The following is a 22,731-nucleotide window of genomic DNA, read 5'->3' as shown; positions in this document are numbered from 1 at the left end:
AGTGTACGTCGTCGTGACACATTGACGAAGAAGCTTACTCTTAAACGTTGTTTCTGGCTTAGGGCATTTGGAAATTGGGAACGTTCAAGTAAAGACTGTAAATAGTGGATGTTTTTTCGTTTTGATTTTTTTCGTATAACAATAATAAAGAAAAAATAATAACAGATTAGACAATAGAAGAAGACATATTACAAAAATAATATAACTAAATATAGAGAAAGCCAGCAGTTTACAGAACAATAAACAGCACTGAAGGGTTACAAAGTGAAGACTATTGCAATATATTGACTTATGATTTTCAAAAAAGGCAGGATAGGTTTAAGGAAATGATAGTAGGGAATATAGGCTTAGATGTTGTAAGAGAAAGAGTAAGAGAATGGGAGTGGTATTACTTACTTTTTGCCATGGATGACTTTTAATTTGTGGAAATTTGAATTCCGTATAATTGGGATTCATTTCACGAATTTGTTCTCGTGTAGGTGTGCCCAAAACTTTGATAACCTCAACCAATTGATCAACGCCCGAATCACCAGGGAATATGGGTTGGCCCAAAAGTAATTCAGCTAATACACAACCGGCGCTCCACACATCTGGAAAAAAATAGTCAATGAAATATTAATAAAAATAAACAAAATATTAAAAAATCGAATCAATAAAAATTATCAAATAAGGGAGGTTTTATAGAAGAGCTGTAGGAAGACTTAATAGATCAAATGAAGTGGACCTTTATAGACCAGCTAGGGAGCCTTCATAGACTAATGGAGGTATTTAAAAGCGAGCTGAAGGTGGTCTTTATAGAGGATCTGTAAGGAGTATTTATTGATTAGATGAAGACGATTTTTACCAACAGAAGGTGATCATTACTGATTAGCTGAAGACGATTTGATGGGACGAATATATTACAAGGATTCTTTATAGACTTTAGAGTGTCTTTATAGATTATAGAGGGTATTCAAGACCAGCTAAAGGCGGCGTCTGAAGGGCGCCATTATAGACGACTGAAGTGCGTCTTTATTGAAGAACTAAAGTGAGTCTTTATAGATGAGCTGAAGGGAGTCTTTATAGAAGAACTGAAGGTAGTCTTTATAGACGAACTGAAGGTAGTCTTATAGACGAGCTGAAGGGAGTCTTATAGACGAGCTGAAGGGGGTTCTACCAATATTTTTTGCTTTAATTGACTATATTTATAGGACATCTGTAGGCCAACTGAAGGTGTTTTTTTGTTTTTTCAACCTGAAGTCGCTCTTTATAAATAAACTTATGGCTTTCTGTATTGATAAATTTAAGCCGTTCTATATAGACCAGTTAAAGGCGGATTTTATAGACCAACCGAAGGCAGCATTTATAGGTCTCCCAAAGGTTTTTTTTGTATGCCATGTGAAGGTGGTATTTATCGACCAGTTGATGGCAGTGTATGATGCCGGTTTTAATAGACTCGCTGATAGCGGTCTTAATAAAATGATGAAGTAGGTCTTTATAGCGGTATTTATGGACCTACTGAAGATCACATTTATAGACAAATTGAAATCTCTTTTTACAGACCAGCTGATGACGGTTTTATAGGTCACCTGATGTGGGTCTTAATGGACCAGTTGGTGTCGGTCTTTATTGACCAGATGATGGCAGTCTTTAAAGCCAGATGAAGGGTGTATTAGTAGACCAGCTTTAGGTGGTCTTGATAAAGCAAGTAAAGGGTGTATTAATAGACCAACTGAAGTTGATGAAATTATAGATGGGAGGAAGGACAGACAGTATTAAGATTCGCAAGTGTACAATAATAGCCCACTTTGTTAATTTTATGAAGACTAATAAGTCGCTTAAATGTTGGAACAAATTATTTGTATTTATTATTATTCATTTTGAGTCACCATTATACTTTTGTATTAATTGTCAATTTCATATTCCTCCCTTACTTACCAATTTTTGTGGTATAATTTATAGCGCCAAATATCAATTCGGGTGCACGATAGTATCGTGAACATATATATGATACATTCGGTTCGCCATGCAACAATTGTTTAGCACTGCCAAAATCGCATAATTTCAATACAGCGGTCTCTGGATCCAATAATAAATTTTGTGGTTTAATATCACGATGACAAATACCCAATGAATGTATGTAAGCCAAACTTCTGAATAGTTGATACATGTAAAGCTAAAAGGGAAAACAAAAAAAATATATATACATTAATTAAAATTATATTTAAAATATAAAAATACTCGATTTACTTACCCTTATAAAGTTAATGGGTATTGTTTGCTTAGTTTTAGCATATTGACGCGCCACTTTATAAACCGTTTCTGGTATATATTCGAGTACTAAATTCAAGAACACTTCATCGCGCTATAAGGAAAAAAGAGAAAACAAGGAACAAATATTGAAATTAGTAACATTTTTGAAAGAATTTTAAAATATATATGAAAACAGAAAAATAATGAATATGAATTTATTTTATTTAATAAAAATATATAAAATAAAATAGGAAATTTAAAAACATTTATTTTGCATGCCAATAGCTTCATTAAATATAGCAATATATTTTTTTGTTAACAAATAATGAAGGCTTCAATGTTTGGTGTTTTTAATGTTTTTTAAGGATGCTAAAATCCTTCTGCATTTTAAAATGTTAATTTATAGGCTGCCTAAATCATTTTATTTTTTGAAATTTTATTTTATAGGCTGCTCAGATCCTTCTGTGTTTTTGAAGGATGAGCAGCCTTCTGATCCTTATTAAAAGAAGAGTTTTTAAACAACAAAAATTAATTGCCTACTTTTAGGCTCTCAAAAAAAACATAAGAATTTTAAGAGGAAAAGACTTCTTAAGGATTTTTTTTTATTAATATGTATAGCCGGTATAGAGAATGTCTTTAAAGACAAACCGATGGAATCATGATGGACAAGCTGATGAGAGTCTTTATAGACGAGCTTAGAGGAGTATTTATAGGTGAATGAAGAGCAATTTTTACAGACGGCGCGAGATTAGTATTTTTCGACGAGCTTAGTCTTTATATACGAACGGATGTGAATCTTTATAGACAAACCGAGGCAATTATTATGGACCAGCTGAAGAGAGTCTATAGACCAGCTTAGATTGGTATCAATTGACGAATCGAGGGAAGTATTTAAATACGAGCCCAGATTACTATTTTTAGAAGAATTGAAGTGATTATCTATAGACGAACTGAAGGTTTAGATGTAGACGAGTTGAGTGGAGTGCTTACAGTATTTGAAGACAAGTTGAAGGGAGTCATTAAAAACGAGCTGAATGGTGTATTTATAGACGAATTAAAGGAAGTCTTTATAGATAATCCGACAAATCATACGAGGGCCTAGGCGAGTCTTTATAGATCAGCGGTTGGCTTTATTTATAGACCACATGTAGGTGATTTTTAAGGACCATCTGGAGGGTGTCTTTTTAGAATATGAAAGCGGTCTTTATCAACCACCTGAAAACAGACAATTTGATGGCGGTGTTTATAGACCAACTGAAGCTGTTCTATATAGAAAAGTTAAAAGCGGATTTTATAGACCAACTGAAGGCATTCTTTATAGGCTACCTAAAGGTTTTATTTGTATTCCAGTTATAGACCAGCTGATGACAATGTATATAGGCCAGATGATGGCGGTTTTTGTCGACCAGCTGATAGTGGACTTAATAAACTAGATGAAGCAGGTCTTTGTGGTCTTTATAGATAAACTGCTGTCGGCCTTTATAGACCAATTGAAGCCGTTCTATATAGACTAGTTAAAAGCGAATTTTATAGAACAACTTAAAGGTTTTATTTGAATTCCAGGTTAAGGCTGTCTTTATAGACCAGTCTGATGACGATCTTAACAAACTATACGCATGCTGAACATCTTTTTTATAGACCACCTGAAATGAAACCTTTCTTAATAGACCAGGCGAAGAGAACAGCTTAAGACGGTATTTATATATCTACTGCAGATCGTTTTTATAGACCATCTGATCGCAGTCTTTATGGACCAGCTGATGCCAGTCTTTATAGCTAGATGACCAATTTAAGGTGGTCTTTATAAATCAGGTGAAGGGCGTACCAATTTATAGATGAGATGATGATTTTATAGACCAATTTAGATTTTATTTCATAGACCAGCTGATGGTACTCTTTATAGCCAGACGACCAGCTTAAGATGGTCTTTATAAAGCAGATGAAGGACAGTGTGGTGTAGATTCGCCAGTCTACAAAAATAGAGATTTTCCTATTCTTCTTCTTTATCATAATTTTAAAGAGGCATTGTTGGTATTTTAAGGTTAGTTTGGATATGTCTGGTTATTCCCATTACAGGACGTGATCTTTATATAGAAGAATATAGTGTGGACTCTGTAAAAAAAAGACGCCTAGGATTTCTTTGAGAATACACTTCTTTCTCTAAAAAAATGTAATACAAACGGATTTCTTTATAAAAGTAATGGCCTTCCAAGGCCCTATAAGAATTCTGTGGGTATACCCTGTGAAGGGCGTCTTTAGAAGATAAACTAGGCAGTATTTTGTGTTGAAAATGTTTCCCTTTCTATGAAAGAAAGGGGAATTCCTTATAATTGTTCTTTGAGAAAAATTGTCCTCTAAGACCCACTTAGAATGTTCTTATGAAGTGTGATCTCTATAAAAGATAAATCAGTCTAGTTTAAGAATAATATGTTTGGTCTTTTGTACGGAAATATGGTTTTTATTCTTATAATAAACCAAGTGATTCTGATTTGCGAAATATTCTCCCTCTTCATTTCCCTTTCTTATTTCTCCCTCTATAAGAGGGCCTTTGTGGCTATTATAGGTCATAAGAAAAACAACATGCTTAGTAAAGTGTTGAAACATGCTAACAAGGGCGGAGCTATAAAAAAATAAAATAAGAAAAAAAGGAACATAGGATTTTTTTTTTTAAAAATAATAATTCAAAATGGTAGCATTTTTTTAATGATGACGACAATGATCCCATAAATTTCAATTTTTTTTTCAATTTACTACATATAAAACTGTGTGTGATTGACTTCCGCAATGTAATGAATAATTAAAAAAGGAATGATTTGAAATAAGATTAAAAAATAAGCCATTTACAGGATATAAAAAAAAACGAAAAAGAAAACAAAGTAATGCTCAGATGCTGTTGCGGTGAAGGAATTGAGTTCTTAGACACTTTGTCACTGGCATACTCTCTAAACGAACGACACAACAACAAATATTTGATTAATTTGATTTTTTTTGGAGGAGCAATATACACAGAATTAAAGGAAGTTTTTTTTGTTTGGTATGAAAACGGAAACGTTTTGAGTTTGGAATTATTTCCATTGGTGATGATTGGTTTGAAAATTTGATGAGTTTTTTTTTGGGAATTGATATTGGTGTGAATGTGATTGTTTGTTGTTTTTACTTATGTTAATAAGTAATGGCTTTATAGCTACCTGAGGTTTTAGAACCGAAGCTAATATTCCCACATCAATGGGAAATTCCGCTAACTTTGTATTTTTTTATTTTTTGGGGGGAAGTTTTTTTATACGGAAATTTTGTTTTTTGATTTGTAAGCAATGGGGATTGTGTTAATTTTTTGTTTGAACATTTTTACAAAACAATTTCATCACATTTGTATTTTAGTTGTTGATTTATTTTTTGCATTAAAGATGTTGGTGTTGGGTGTTTGAGCACACACACAGACACGTATATATATATAGGACGCGTTGTTTACAAATCATGTTAATTTGTTGATAATTTTTGTGGTTAATACATATAAATTAGAAAAAAATTAAAAAAAAAAACAAATATTAAACACAAAATTTACAGAAAAGAAACAAAAGGTAAAAGAGACAATAAAAAAAGGCGACAAGAGGATTTGTATTTTTTGGAAAATGTGAATGAAAAAACAAAAATTGAAAACGAAATCTTCTTCAATGTCCCCCAGTATTTTTCTGTTGCAAGTTCTTTTTAAGGAATATGGGAAAAAATAGTGGGAAACTAAGAACCTATTTAAAAAAAATGTAAAGAAACCAAAAAATGTAAGTTATCAAACAAAAGCATGCTAAGACAATATTTTGTTCATCTTGTGGATCTGCTTTTTCATCAACATCAGACGAACAAAAAAACAACGGACATTTCTCTTCTTTTTTTGTTGATGAATTGGTTGTTTGTTAGGGGGGTTAATTGGTTGTGTTGTGTAGCCATACAATAAATTTGTATATATCTAAGAGAAAAAACACAACAAAGGAAAATATTTGAGCTGCAAACCTACCTTTTCACCACTCGAATAGAAGAAATACAAAAGTTTTACAATATTACAATGTTCCAATTTGCGCATAATTTGCAATTCACGATTCTGCAAAGAAACAACAAAACAAATGAAATTAGTTTTTCATAATAAATTTAAAAAATACCAGCCCTTACCTTAAATCGTCTGTCTTGTAAAACTTTTTTAATTGCCACCAGTTCACCGGTATCGCATAATTTGGCCTGAAAGACAACGCCAAAACTACCATTGCCAATCACCTTTGTATCTGTGTAGGAAACTTCTTGTACACGATCGGTACCTTGGCCCGGAGTGGCAACAACTGTGGTAATTTTGGAACCATCTCTGCCTGTTAGGGTGCAAAAGAAGGAAAAGAATTTTGAGTTTAGTATTTTATTTATATATATATATTTTTTTTTTTTTGATTTTTTCAATGCTATACCCTGAAAAAGAAAATATTTTTGTTGTTGTTGTTCTTGTTGGCTGTGTAAAATGTAGAAAATAATTTGTTTATTTTAATATATTTAATTTCAATTATATATTTGGTACTTTATTTACTCCCAATTCTAAGGAAATGAGGGAGAACATAAAAACCATTGCCTACTTTTAGGCAAAATAATTTAAAATTAAGAAATTGTAATAAAAATTGAAAAGAAGGATAAATGTGGTCTAGTCGAACAATTTTAATAATAATACCGCCCACAAAAAACAAAAAAACTGAGGACTGCATCATAGCCTAGGGATGTGAATTGAAAATATATTTTTTTTATAAGATTTTAAGCTTGAGATGTTAGAAGAAGAAAAAAAAGAAAATTTATTAGGTATTTTTATTATATTTTAATACAAAAAACATTGACTACTTTTAGGCAAAATAATTTATATTATCATAATCTTAGAAAAATATTATGTGTTTATTTTCTATTAAAAAAAAACATTGCATACTTTTAGGATCAAATTCTAACTATCTTATTTTATAATAATAGTAATATTGACGACCACATAGCTCTTGGGTCGCTTTGAAGAGCATCATTTTGATTTATTTGAAAATTGAGATGGTAGAATGAAGTCAGAATCATCAATTGAGAAGATTTATTATATTTTTAATTCCCATTTTTTCAATTTTTTTTTTTTTTTTGATTAAAAAAATAGAAAACTTACAAACATTTTTTTTATTAAACTTTTAAATATAATAATTATATGGGAATATTTGGTGCATAAAAATCTGGACTAGAAGAGTTAAAGAGTTAAAAATTCTTACAATTGTTTAAGTCGGATATTGGGGAAAATAAATATATATATAACGACTTAATTTGAAAAAAAAAACTGTTTCAGTTCCAACAGAACTAAAAGCGTTTATTGCAAAAAAAAAAAAAAAAAAAAATATTAGAACCCATTCCATTTTTGGAAAAGACTTAGAACCTCTATTCTAAGCTGAATATTTTTAATTTATTGCCTATTATTAGGCAAATCAGCTGTTACACCAGTCAGCTGTTTTTAAATCAAATAAAATCTCTAAGTTAAACTTCAAATTCGATTTGAATCGCCCGCTTAAATTTCTTAAAAAGATTTTGAGTGTCTAGATAACATTTCGAATATCATTGCCTACATTTAGGAGACAAATATTAGCAGACATCAGCTGATCAGCTATAAAATTACAGGGAAATAATATTTTTCAAATGTATTAATTGAGAGATCTAGAGCTGCAACTCCCATTTGAATCAACCAATTGAGTTTCTTAAAAAAGGTTTTGAGTGTCTAGATTAAATTTCAAATATAATTGCCTGCATTTAGGAAACAAAATATGATCAGCTGATCAGATATAAAATTTTTTTGGCAAATAATATTTTTCAAATGGGATTTGCGTGTCTTGATCTCTTGATTAAAAGCTGCAACTTCCATTTGAATCACCCACTTGAGTTTCCTAATATGGTTTTAAGTATCTAGATTAAATTTCAGATATCATTGCCTACATTAAGGATAAAAACATTAGTAAAATATTAAAATCAGCTGATATGCTATAAAATTATAGAAAAATAATATTTTTCAATATTTTAAGTGGTTTAACAAAGTTAAATATGATAAATAATAAAAAAAAATATAACTATACTAGGCTAGCTATTTATATTTCGGCTTCAAAATCAAAAAAAAAAAAAAAAAAAAAACTACTAAATCTGTTTAATTTTATTTTCTTTTTTAATTTTCAGGAATTATCTGTTTTGTACTAAAAAATCAAGGATGGCAAAAAATTACCAGAAGAGCGGTTATTTATATTTTGGCTTTAGCACCAACATTCATCATTCTGATTCATTGGGTTTCTCGTAGGCACAATTAATTTAAAATTATAGTGCCTAATTTCAGGCTGTAAAGACTTCAGCTGATTGATAAGAAGTTTTGAAAATATTAATATTTCAAGTAGATTGAATTTTTCGAGACCAAAATTTACTAAAGTAACTAATTATATTTCGGCACCATATTTCCCCATCAGCTGATTTTCATTTTATTATTTTTTTTTTTTTAATTGCAGAAAACTTTCCCCTTAGGACAAAAAAAGAACTACGACAAAGAAAATGATTACGATGGCAGCTAATTATATTTTAGCGTTAACACCATTCACACAATTAGGAAATATTGGTAATTTTAATATTTTAAGTGGTTTTTATTTTTTTGATACCAAAATCACTACGGTAACTAGATATATTTTGGCACCATATTACCCTTAGGCACAACAGCTGATTTTTATTTTATTATTATTTTAATTATAGAGCCCAAAGTTTACGAGGACTTCAAACACACGTTTTATCCGTTATTAATGAGCCATATTAGCTGATTTTTATTTAATTTATTTTACCTTTTTTAGCTATGCAGGAAATTAACATTTTTCTATTTTTTTATTATTTTTCTACCGTTCCCACATTGGTTTTTAAGGGTCACAATTAATTTTAAATTATGGTGCCTACATTTAGGGTATATGAAACAGAAATCACCTGATGAGTAGAAAAAAATGATATTTTAATATTTCTCGGCTTTTTATCTTCATAGTTCGGGTCCAAGATTACACAAATTTTTTGGATGAAGTATTCTGCTGCTACAATTACTTTCCAGTTCTATTGCATACTTTTAGGCAACATAATGTAAACAGAAATCAGCTGATCTGAGCAAAACTTAAAAATTCAAATGAAATTAAAACAAATGAAACCGTGGTTAAAGTTGATCGGACTTCAACTTTTCTGCCCTCCACCATTCAAAAAATAATAATAATAAAATAAATAAATAGAAATTATCGGATCTTTAATATTGAGGTTATGGTAGGACTTTTTGACATCCAATAAAACCCCTAAAATAGCCAATATGGCTGAAAAACGCGCCCAAAATACCGAATAAAGTTAAGCCAATATTTATAGTTTTTGGAAGGTGGATTCTCTACCCAATGACAATTCGAAAGTAATAATATTTGGTAGGAGATTTTATATTTTTATAAAAAAATACACCCAATTCGGATGAGAAACGTGGATATACTACCCAATATACCGAATATTTAGGGGTACTGTTATATGGGGGCTATAACAACCTTTGCCGCTATCCAAAAAAGTGGATCAATAGTAAAAATTGTTGGTAGAAAGATGTGTCACCCAAACTAAATTACAACCAAGTAGGTAGAAATATGGGTCCATGATCCCCAAAATATCGAATATTTTGTGGCACCATAATGTGGCGACTACCCTTAAAAGTGGACCAATAGTAAAAATTTGTCGTTGGAAGATATTTTACACTAGGAGAATCCAAAATACAGCAAATTCGCTTTAAAAAGTTCGCCTAATTATGAATATTTTGGGTTAGCGGGGCTATTCCAAAATGCGTACCAACATATTTTCATTTTCAATATCCAATATCCAGGAAGTATTACACAATATTTTTGCAAAAGTTCAATACTCTATCTGAAATATTGCAAACTAGATTGAGATTTCCCAAAATTGTCGTCATAAAGTTGTAATTTGTTGCCTATATTTAGGCAAATCAGCTGTTATACCCAGTCAGCTGTTATGCGACCAAGATTTTCAAATTGATTGTTGTTGTTCCAAAATTACTTTTTTGGTTTGTTGTTTTTCATAATGAATTTCATTAAATATTTAATTTCATTAAATATTTACCTTCAACTTCTTCCACACCCTGGATTTTCTCTTTTGTCTTGTCGATTTCCTTTGGAATGGAAAGGGCCACACTATGTTCGGGCCATAAATCATTTAGTTTGCCAATTAATTGTTTCATGCCTAAGATGAATTCAAATATTAAATTGATTTCCGAACACATGGCGAATGCGATTCAAAAATTAAAAAAAAAAAAAAAAAACGTCAAAGGAACCCGACGACCGTGGAGAATTACAAAAATTTGAGAAAGCACTTAAATTATTAACACAAAAGACAAATTTGAAAAATAATTTTCAACAAACAAAAAATTGAAATTTGTTTAACTCATTGTTTAATTCGAATAATTAAGCAATAGAGAAGAAATAAAACAACAATTTTTTGTTTTGAAAATAATGCCAAGAATTGTAGATAAATAATTGTTTTTACCTCGTCTTCAAAGAGAACAAAAGAAAAATAAAAATTATGCGATAAGTGGAAATAAAGGAAAGGAGGAGAATGCATCAGAAATGGATTAGGGGGTATTTAAACTCTTATCGCAAAATAATTATTGTTATATTTTTTCAAACGGGAACAAAGCCCACAAAACGAAGTAATTCTAAATAATTGATAACAAATAATAACAATAATGCAGGTCAAAAATTCTTCTCTTTATAATTGATAATAAATGAGAGATTTGACATATTTATTTTGTGTAATTAAATTTTGTCGTAAGCAAAATGCACTTCGTTGAGGAGACACAATGACATTTTCGTTTATTGGATTTTCTTTTGTTTTTTTTTTTTTTTCATTTTTATATCCCCCCATCTTCTTTAACATTTTTTCTCTAGCACAGACAGGTGTTCAAAGTTAAAGTGAATTTGAAAAAAAAAAAAACTGTATATAACAGTTTTCTATTTCCCATGATGCGATGGCAACAAGTTGAAGAGGGAAAATAGAATCTGATGAACTATTTTTTTCTTCTACTTCTCTGATTTTAGGAAATTAATTATAATTAAAATTGGCATAAACAATTTTTGTATAAAAAATACGTTTGCATTTTTTTTAGAAAATTAAAAAAAAACGATTTGGCTAAAATCATTGTTTTCATTGTCTGACTTTTTGGCTAGATGAAGGGGCGTGTAGTGCTATTTTAAAATCAGAATTTTCGCTTTGTTTTGACGTTCACGATTTTAGAATATCCTATACTATATTATACAAAGTAATAATGGAACTCAAATGCAGAGTCATGTGAAAGATACACCTGGGAGACGAATTCAAAAAATTCTATAGAAAACAAATATTAATTGCATGAAATTACATTACATACATTGTATGAACTAGTTCATATTCGATAAATATTTTTTCATAATGAGATGCGTATTTTTTTAATTGTGTCGTTACTATGATAGGAAAGTATGTTCATTCCTCTAAGAACTAACCGAGCTATACTGATTGCATATATAATTTGAAAAACCGCCACAGGCTTTCATATTTTTTGTTGCACATCTTTTTCATTGGTTTTATGAATTTGTTCATAGTTCAAAATCATATAAAAGTGCACACAATGATAACTATTTCTCAAAGAACTATCGGAGCTTTATTCTTAATTAACAAAATAACTGCGATATAATCTTGGAAAATTAATTTTTGAATTAATTATAAACTTAGGAGCCGCTCTTTTCATAAATTGTTTGAATTTTTCATTAGTTTCTATTTGGAATTTTTTTCATTTTATTCCAAAGGAATACTAAACAATGTACGGCGTATATATTAACCAAATATATTCGCTATAACTATAGCGAATGCAACTTTCAATTGATTATAAACATCGGAGAGTTACGTTACATAAATTGTATGAATATGTTCATTAATTGCAGAACTCGGAAGAGCACTTTATATTTTATGAATTTGTTCATTATTTTGTGCATAAATTCACAGCAATATTGTCAACAATTTTTATTTGGAACTTGTTTATATATTTTCTATCTTAACGAATAATTTTTTTAATTGATTACATGTACTTCGAAGTAGCTCTTTTCACAAATTGTATGAAATTGTTCTTGCTTTTTATGTATTTGTTCAGAGGAAACAAGAAAATATTCATTCGGAAATCTGTCCATGTTTTTCCAAAAGAATATTATATGAAGCACTGTGTATTTATTAACGAATTATTCGCGTTATATTCTTAGAGAATGACTTTGTAATTAAATTCAGACTTCAGAGGAAATCTTTTCATAAATTGTATGAATTTGATATGTATTTGTTCATAGCAATAGAATATTCTGTTTTTATTGCACGGAAATCATCTTAAATAATTTTATGAGAAATATTTTATGTTTTTGTAGATTAAAATAAATTTTAAAGGTATGTTTGTAAAAAATCTACCAGGACTACAATTAAATATAAGAAGAAAATGTATGATTTTTCTGCACATATTCTGATGGCTGTCGGGAAATTAAATTTTTGAAAGGGTTTATAAAGGTTGGTAAATATTATGACCAATAATTTGAAAACTTTCAAGAAATTCTTTTCTAAATGTTATGAACTTCTTCATATTTTGTGGAAATAGATTTGGAAATTATCTATTGCATTCTCCATTTTTGAATTATTTAAAAAATTGATAATGTTATTCATAAATATTAGAATTTTTCGTAATGTTCAGGGATATCTTTTTATAAAACATTTATTATTTGTAACCAATTTTAGTCATCGAATTAAATGATTCATAGATATTTTGAACTATTTTCATTATTTGCAACAATATTTTCCTAATAACGATTTTTTGTTACTTTAGAAAAAATCATTACTTCTAATGTTCTTTGAAATATTTCCAAAAATATTAAGATATTTTTCTTTGAATTATCCTGTTTGGGGTTTTTTATTATTTTATGAAGTTTATTTCATAGTTAATATGAAATGAAATTCTCTGCTTAAAAATATTAAACTTTATACATATATATTATGAATTATTTCATTGTTTCTATGAATATTTGAGATTTCTTTTTTACACGATTAAACAGAATATTAAATTTTAAATAATTGGTTTTGAAAACGATTTTTTGTGGCAATAATCATTTTATTAAGCGATAAATGCGAAATACATATGCCAGTTCATAAAGCCAACATGCTTTAGAAAAGATTTATGAATTATTTCATTATTATTATGAATCTTTAATATAGAAAAATTATTTTTTTAGGAAACATAATATATTTCTGAACATAAGAACTTTCTTCATTTCCTTTGGGAACATTTTAAACATTATTTGAAAATTATTATATTCGTCATTAGTTTTAAAAATTTATTCAGGAATATTTAATGATTTATTTTATAATTATAACGAATTTTTTCATTACTTTTAGAAGTATTTTCATAAAGCTACTAATTTATAAGAATTTCCTATAAAACAGAATATTTTGTTGCACATAACGGCATTCACAATTTGCTTTAGGATAATTTTATGATTTTTTTAAAGTACAATGAACTTATTTTTATGAAACACAAAATTTTTATGAAACACAAAAAATTTTTCATAAAAGCATTTATTTCATTGTAATTATGAACCTTTTCATCACTTTTAAGGAATATTTTCATAAAATTAATAATTAATTAAATTTTTGCGTTTAATGTAATTTATCACTTTTGATTTAAGAAGTATTTATGAATTATTTCATAATGATAATGAACATTTTCATTACGTTTATCTATATTTTCATAAATAAGAAATTAATTAGATTTTTTTATGAAAAATAATATATTTTTCAGTTTAGTGACAATTATCGCTTGCTTTGAGAAAATTTATGAATTATTTCACAATTATAATGAAAATTTTTATTAATTTTTTGAATATTTTCATAAGATAACTATTTCATATGAATTTTAATATTTTTCTTTTGATTTAAGAAATATTTATGAATTATTTCATAATGATTAGGAGCATTTTCATTGCGTTTAGGTATTTTTTCATAAAAAATAATTGGATTTTTTCATGAATAATAATATATTTTTGAATTCAGCGACAATTGTCAATTGCTTGGAGAAATATTTATGAACTATTTCACAATTATAATGAACATTTTAATTACTTTTATGAATATTTTCATAAAATAACTATTTTATAGGATTTTTTATATTTTTCTTTATGCAATCTCGTTTCGTTCGTCCTGGTCATTAAATTTTTTTACTTCTATTTAGGTTCCTTTGACGTCTTTTTGTATTGATAACTCAATCTATGTTTCCCTACTTGGATCTGCGTATTTTTTATTACTACTCGGATTGCGTGTGAGAGCATTTTTATTGATTTTTTTCTTTTTCGTTTTGGAACTTGAAGTTGTTGTCGTCGTCGTGGTGGTCGTTGTTGTGGTCGATGTCAACGATGACGACGATGAACTTGAAGTAGTTGTTGTCGTTGTCGACGACGACGATGAGGAGGAAGACGAATGCGATTTCTTTGAGCCCGTTTCCGATGATGACGCCGAGGACGACGACGATGAGGCAATTTTAAGTTTTACACTTGTTTCCGTTTGTTTGTTGTTGTTGCTGTTTGAGGCTGGCGGTTTATGGAACAATGATTGAGTGGTAAATACCGGCAATGGCTTAGCAGGTTGAGCCTGAAATTTCGGTGGCGGAGTTGAATTACTTTTGTCATTATCATTGCCGAATATATCACCGGTGCTGGGTTTACGAACTACACTGCTGTTACGTCGTACGACGACACGTTTTGTGATAATCCGTTTGACATTGTTACACGATGCCGATCGATTGAAGGTGGGTTTGGTGGTGGCCGTAGTAGTCATATCGTTTTGGTTATCAAAGGCACCCAATGAGCTAAAGGAATTGTTACGAGTATCCAAGGTTGTTGTGTTGACGGTGGAATCGTCACCACTATCATTTTTCTTTTTCTTGCGGACAATTTTAATTATTTTACGCGGCCGTCCCGTTGATTGAATCACTTTTGGGGACGTTTGCGAATCGGTGAGATTGAATGGATCCACAATTTTGAAAGGTTGAAGTTTGCACAAAAAATAACAAAGTAAGATAATGAAAAAAAGGTTACGTGATTCCGATTTTTTTTAGAGAAAACCTTCACTTATTTTTTGTTTTTCTTTTTTTTGTAATTTTTTTTTACAAAAGATTATGCGTTCACGGTTTTTTGTAGTTGTTATTTTTTCTATATAGTTTTTTTTTAATGTAATTTCAATATTTTTTTTTTTTGCTTCGGGTTTTTTGTTAATGCCTGAGAGGTTAATTGCTTTAACGTTTGTACGAAACTAGTTCAATATTAGCCAAAGATTTTGCATGAGACCCTCATTTGAAGCGTATTACAACAAATTGCATGGCTATGTTGCAGATTTTTTGTTTTTTATTTTTTCGATTTTCTTTACCTCGTTCGCAGTGGATTCTAAAAAAATCGAATCACTTGTCACATTGTAAAAATCAAAGCAAATGTTCGATAAACCACGAGATGTTTTCCAACCAACAACAGCAGGTTCATCGTCGTCCGTCCGCCGTTCGTCGTCTTCGTGATCGTTGTTTTTGGGTCCTCTAAAGAAGAAAATCGCCGAGAAGGGAGAAGGAGGTGTCTGTTGTTTAGCTTCAAAATTTTCTTCCGATTTTTTTATTTATTTTTTTGCTTTGTAATTGGCATCAGCCAATGGTCTTTTTTTATTCGTGAGATTTTTATTCGGCTGTCAGATTGTTCGTTCGTCTGTCTGTCTTCATCTTGAACAATTTAATTTTACTCATGTTAAGGTAGTTGCCGCCTTCGATCAATGAAAAAGTGGAAAAAAATAAAATTACGAGACATTACAGTTGGGGGAAATCAATCAGTGGCGTAGCCATGAAAAACGGCAAAACAATTTAAAGAAAAAAATTTCAAAATTTTCTCATTAAATTAAATCATTCTCTTAAAAAACTGCTGCCAATCGGTGAGAAAATCATGGCGATTTTCCCTTAATCATTTCAATTCAATGACTTCTCTTTCCAAAACCAAATTACCATCATGTGATTCCAGAATTGAATTCGATATAGAAATTCAAATATTTTTCTAATATATTTTTTTGCTCTATCATGTTTCAACCTGCTAGTTCTAATTAGCACCACCACACATTCTTTTATCGTTTTTATCATTGGCGTAAATTAAATTTCTATAGCTGATAATTATTTAAATTACATTTGTTATAGAAATGTCAAGAGATTTAGAGGATGACATGTGTTGAAATTATTTTTTTTTCTATGATGGATTTGTTGTTAAATGGATGGACAACAAAAGAAATAATAATAATTATATTTGAATGACAAAAAAGTGTGTGGACATTTTCAATATAGATAGGGGTAATAATTATATATGACAATAGATTATAAGGCCAAAAAGATAACAAAAAATAAATAAATAAAGACTTTGCACTCATTAAATAAATTGAGAACCCAAGGAGAGAGAGAGAATGTTCAGGAAAAAATATAGAAGATAAATATTTTTTGTATTTTTTAAATTGCAATAAAATAAAATTAGAACAACAAATATTAAAAAAATTAAAATTTGTTTTATAATTGATCTGAAATATGTATAAAAGTTGTTGATATTTGCTGATATTAAATATTCATGGAAAAAAATGAACACTTTCATAAAATGTATGAAATTATTCATAAATATATTTTTCGTTTTTTTTTTGTAAGTTTTTTTTTCACGTTTAATAATGATTATCATTAAACAAAGATTTTCTTTAGATTGGAAACTTAATTAAAAATATATAGAAATTACTATTGTTACTATTGTTTAAAAATCATAAAAACAATGAAACATTTCCTAAAATGTATGTAATAATTCAAAATATTAAGCAAATAATTGTTACAACTTGTTCAAAAAGAATGTAATTAGAAAAATATATATTTTAATATTTGTGGAACTCAAAATAAATCATATTATTTTAAAATCCATAGAATACCTAGAAAGAATGAAAAGTTTCTTAAAAGATATGAAATAATTCATAAATAAAATGAAATATTTTTATTATAGTTTTTTTATAATAATTATTAAACAAATATAATATATTATATATTATTAATATATTATAAACCAAATTTCAATTGTGTAAAGAATTCATAAAAAAATCATATGACAACTTTCCTGAAATTTATGAAATAAATTCATAAATTAAAAAACGGAAACATTACAAATCCACACAGAGAAATTCACTTGAAAAACTATGTATAAATATCTGTATATTTATAAATTAATTGATTATATGTCGTAAATGGGCCTATATTTTAAGAATAAGTTCATTCATATTCTTAAAATATATGAAATAATTCATAAATAAAAATAAATATATTTTTTATGGCGTGTTTTAATAATAATAGCTATTAAATAACTATTTGTTTAAGTCTCAGCTTATTTCTTAATATATAGATAAAACTATTATTACGTAAGAAATTCATAATAATTACGAAAAATTTCCTAAAAATTATGAAAAACCGAGTTTTATCAATTATTTGATTTCTTCTAATAAAAGGTACTTATTCGGAGGTCTAGAACTATGAAACGAGTCGGAATATTTAATTTCGATGTTCGGCAATATTGTAGCTATGGACAAGCAGAACATTTTCCTAAAACAATTCAACCGGCAAAAACAGCTCGGAGTACCTCAGAATTTTATAAAAAAATTAATTATTCCTAAGAAAAGACATTTTTTCATAGGCATATAGCTTGGAAATCCTTTGGAACTTGGTTTTACTGTGTTCAGCATTATTGTAGCTATAAACTAGCAGAACAATTTTCCAAAACAACTTTTTCTGCAAATACGCATCTTCTGCCTCAAAATCGGTAAAATATTAAAAAACCGAGTTTTATCAATTATTATTTTTTTTTCTAAAAAAGGTACTTATTCGGAGGTCTAGAACTCTAAAACGAATCGGAATATTAAATTTCGATGTCTGGCAATACTGTAGCTATGGACTATCAGAACATTTTCCATAACAATTCTTCCAGCAAAAACTGCTCAAAATCGCTAAAACAATATTGAAAATCTTTATTTTATAAAAAAAATTAGTTTTTCCTAAGAAAAGAGATTTTTTCGGAGGGCTATAAATTCAAAACCCTTTGGAACTTGGTATCATTGTCTTCAGCTATGGACTAGCAGAACATTTACCTAAAACAATTCATCCAGCAAAACCGGCTCTTAGTACCTCCAAATCGCTAAAATATTGAAAATCTTTATTTTATAACAAATGTAATTTTTTCTAAGAGATTTTTTTGGAGGCATATAACTCGGAAATCCTTTGGAACTTGGTTTTACTGTCTTCAGCATTATTGTTGTTATGGTCTACAAGAATAATTTCGTATACCAACTTATCCTCCCAAAACTTCTGCAAGAACCTTAAAATAGCAAATATTTTTTAATATTTCTTTGATCAAAAAAATATTTTTTTTTCTAAAAAAGGGATGTTGTTCCAAGGGGCTATAGCTCAGAAACCCTTGGAAATTGGTTTTACTGTGTTCAGCATTATTGTAGATATGGTCTGGCAGAACAATTTTCCAAAACAACTTATGCCGTAAAAACTCCTTCTAGTGCCTCAAAATCCCTAAAATTTTAAAAATATGTGTTTTTATCAAAAAATTTATATTTTCCTAATAAAGGGAATTAGTTCGGAGGTGCTATAGCTCGGAAACCCTTTGAAAATTGGTTTTACTGTGTTTAGCATTATTGTAGCTATGGTCTGGCAGAACAATTTTCCAAAACAACTTATACCGTAAAAACTCCTTCTAGTACCTCAAAATCCTTAAAATGTTGAATTTTTTTTTATAAAAAAATTGTTTTACCCAAAAAGGGATTTATTCGGAGGAGCTATAGATCGGAAACCTTTAAAAATTGGTTATACTGTATTTAGCATTATTGTAGCTATGGTCTGGCAGAACAATATTCCAAAACAAATTATACCGTAAAAACTCCTTCTAATGCCTCAAAATCCTTAAAATTTTGATTTTTTATCAAAAAATTGATTTTTTCCTAAAAAAGGGATTTGTTAGGGGGGCTATAGCTCGGAAACCCTTTAAAAATTGATTATACTGTATTTAGCATTATTGTAGCTATGGTCTGGCAGAACAATTTTCCAAAATGACTTATACCGTAAAAACTCCTTCTAATGCCTCAAAATCCTTAAAATTTTGATTTTTTATCAAAAAATTGATTTTTTTCCTAAAAAAGGGATTTGTTCGGAGGGGCTCTAGATCGGAAACCCTGTGGAAATTGCTTAATGGTCGAAGTTTTGCCAATGGCTGACTTGGTTTTTCTTTTCATTGCAAAACTTCGATCATAGATCGAAAGAGAAAAATCTGATTTAAAAACATATATTTTTCTTTGATTTTCTAATAAAAGGTATTGGAAATTTGTTTTTTGGTATTTTTTCTTATCTGATCCGCACATAAGTTCTAGACATCTGCTGATATGTGCATCATCATTTTTGTCCTTACTTTTTCCCCCATCTTTCTCTCACTTTCTGCAATCTTTATCACTTCTTCTATTTTTTTTTGAAATTCTATTTGTCCTTCTCGGTACCGAAAAAAAAGAAATTTTTCATGGCAAAGTTCAAATCTTTGAAATGCTTCCCGTTTTTTTTTTCTTTCTAGTTGCATCGCTTTGTCGTTCGTTCTATCAGAACAGTTGATGACTTTTTATTGACATTCGATGATTATTATCATTTGTTGTTGTCGTTAGGGGTTTTTTTCGAATGATGATGATTTGACGTTTTTGGGTGATTTCAATGTTTACGTAGTTGAGATTTTTTTTTGGTATTTGCATTTCTAATCATCATCATGAGATGGATATTGATTTGAGAGCCAAAATATTTGTTCAAATGAAAAAATTGTTTATCACAATTTTGTTTTTTTCTATTTACCAAAAGAAAAAAAAAATAAATAAAAATCGGAATTGAGTGGCTCTAAAAATAACGAAAAAAAAACATGTTTGGTTGTTTTCAAAACTGATTTTATTTCTCAATTTTTTTTTGGCAATTTGACATTCACTTTGATGATCCACAACATTAACATAAATTACGCAGAGAGAGGGAGGAGAGAACCTCATAAAAACCACAAATGCGACAGGTGTTAATGAAAGGCACAGTGGTACAAAATTTGTGGAAGGATAATTTTTTAAATATTTTTTAATTGTAAAAAATCAAAATCATTAAAAAAAAGTACCCTTTTTTCTTTTGAATTTTTTTTTTCATAAAATTATTATTTTTAAAAAAAAAATGTGGAACCCACTGTGCAACAAATTAAATTTTCTCTTCATAAATATTTTTCGGATTTGAGATTTTAATTCAATTGAAATGAAATTGTTGCTTCGTGTTTTATTTATACCTGTTGGCGATCGCCACCATCATCATCATATTTGTTAATTGCATTATTTAATAATAATTGTTGTTGTTGTTGTTTTTTGGTGTTCTATTATAATTGTCGCCTGGCCCCAAAACAAATTAAACAATAAATTATTTTTCTTTGTATTTGAAATTTGCATTTTCAAATTTCAAAAATATATTGCATTTTAATTGCCGAGGGCGTGTGTGTGTGCGCCCCGAGATAGTTTTGTAAATATTTTATGGTCAAGTGCTAAAATTTAATTAATTTTAATTTATCTTTTAAATCGAATGAAATAAATAAAACAGAATAATTTATTATTTAATCTAGCAAATAATTCAAGGCAAATTTATTTAAAAAAATGATTTATTTTCCTGAAACAAATCACAAGAGGAAAGAGAACATGAAATGGTTGTTAAAAGGCAATTCCACAGAAAAAAAAGAAAAACTCATTAAAATATAAATTATTCTGAGAATTGCACACAACAATGTAATTATTATTAACAATAAGAAATAACATGAACAATGGCAAAAAAGAGGCAGTAATAAAACAAAAGGAAATTATGGAGAAAAAGGGGCAAAGGATGATGATGATATGCCAGCATTCAACGCAGGCGCCCTCTCTCTCTATATATATATATATATATAGGAAGGAAGAATGGTATATATATATATATATATAGTTATATATGTAAAGTACAGGAAAAATGTGAGTTTTTTCCTGTATTTTAATTGTGCAAAAAATGGACCACCAATGTCATGAATTTAAAATTTTTTTCTTTGATATATGTATTTTTTCCGATATATGTATGTATATATAGGACAATAACTCGAAAACCCATTCGAACTTGTTACTGCTGTGTTCAGCATTATTGTAGCTATAAACTAGCAGAACAATTTTCCAAAACAACTTTTTCTGCAATTACCGCATCTTCTGCCTCGAAAATCGGTAAAATATTGAAAAACCGAGTTTTATCAAATATATTGTTCTTTTTTTAATAAAAAGTACTTATTCGGAGGTCAGGAACTCTGAAACGAGTTGGGATATTAAATTTCGATGTTTAGCAATATTGTAGCTTTGGACAAGGAGAACATTTTCCTAAAACAATGTATCCATCAAAAACTGCTCGTAGCACCTCAAAATCGTTAAAAAATATTGAAAATCTTTATTTTATATAAAAAAAAAATATTTTTACTAAGAACATGGATTAATTCGGAGGGCTATAGCTCGGAAATCCTTTGGAACTTTGTTTTACTGTGTTCAGCATTATTGTAGCTATAAACTAGCAGAACAATTTCTTAAAACAATTCAACTGGCAAAAACTGACCATAGTGTTCAAAACAATGGGGGTTTCCTGAAACAAATGTCAACAAATGTCATGAATTTTAATATTTTTTTTTCTCCTCTAAGAAAAAATATAAAATTTCCAAAATAGGTATTTTTTCAGAAAAAAAATTATAAAAGTCAAAGTAGTCAAAGCAGGCTGAATCCCAGTTTGTTGTTTTTATAAAAAAAACAACTATTTATTAGTGGGGAATGTATGGCATTGTTTGCCGAGGGGTAAGGCAGGGAAGACTATAGTTTCGGATCACGCCACTGATCCTTATCAGTTCCCTTAGTTTGTTTGTATATGCCTTGTTAACCTCGAAGTGAGGCTCCAGCGAAATTCTCATGCAGTTTAGGTTGTTGGTCAGCTAAGTACTTCGCTTTGTTACAAGAGACATTTGGGTATGAAAGGTTTTTTGTATAGAAGCAATAGCTTCTGGGGAGAAAATCCCAACAAAAAACTAAGGGAACTGATGAGGATCAGTGGCGTGATCCGAAACTATAGTCTTCCCTGCCTTACCCCTCGGCAAACAATGCCATACATTCCCCACTAATAAATAGTTGTTTTTTTTATAAAAACAACAAACTGGGATTCAGCCTGACTATTTTGCAAAAACAAAATACAAATGGTATCCCAAATAAACCGCCAACACTACTGAACAAAATTTCTTAAAAAAAATATTTAAAAAATTC

At 29.1% G+C, this 22,731-nt stretch overlaps 1 protein-coding gene across 1 annotated transcript in view; it reads right to left on the bottom strand.

Moving 5' to 3' along the window:
- Positions 1-392: 392 nt before the first annotated feature.
- LOC133321324 (probable serine/threonine-protein kinase dyrk1) overlaps positions 393-22,731 on the bottom strand; it is a gene marked incomplete at its 3' end in the record, with an annotated part of 40,247 nt that continues 17,908 nt past the window's right edge. Inside the window, exons 2-6 of the mRNA XM_061530417.1 lie at positions 6,394-6,584; positions 6,242-6,325; positions 2,234-2,344; positions 1,918-2,155; positions 393-590 (exon numbers count right to left, since the gene is read on the bottom strand). Of these exons, the coding sequence (XP_061386401.1) occupies positions 393-590; positions 1,918-2,155; positions 2,234-2,344; positions 6,242-6,325; positions 6,394-6,584 (822 nt within the window). The remainder of the gene's footprint in view (positions 591-1,917; positions 2,156-2,233; positions 2,345-6,241; positions 6,326-6,393; positions 6,585-22,731) is intronic.

The sequence above is a fragment of the Musca vetustissima genome, unplaced genomic scaffold (genome assembly GCF_032173495.1).
Source record: "Musca vetustissima isolate MV318-11 ecotype Yass unplaced genomic scaffold, APGP_CSIRO_Mvet_v1 utg5916, whole genome shotgun sequence".
Classification (NCBI taxonomy): Eukaryota; Metazoa; Arthropoda; class Insecta; order Diptera; family Muscidae; genus Musca; species Musca vetustissima.
Note: the sequence above shows the minus strand (reverse complement) of the source record. Positions and strands in the feature narration are given on the sequence as shown.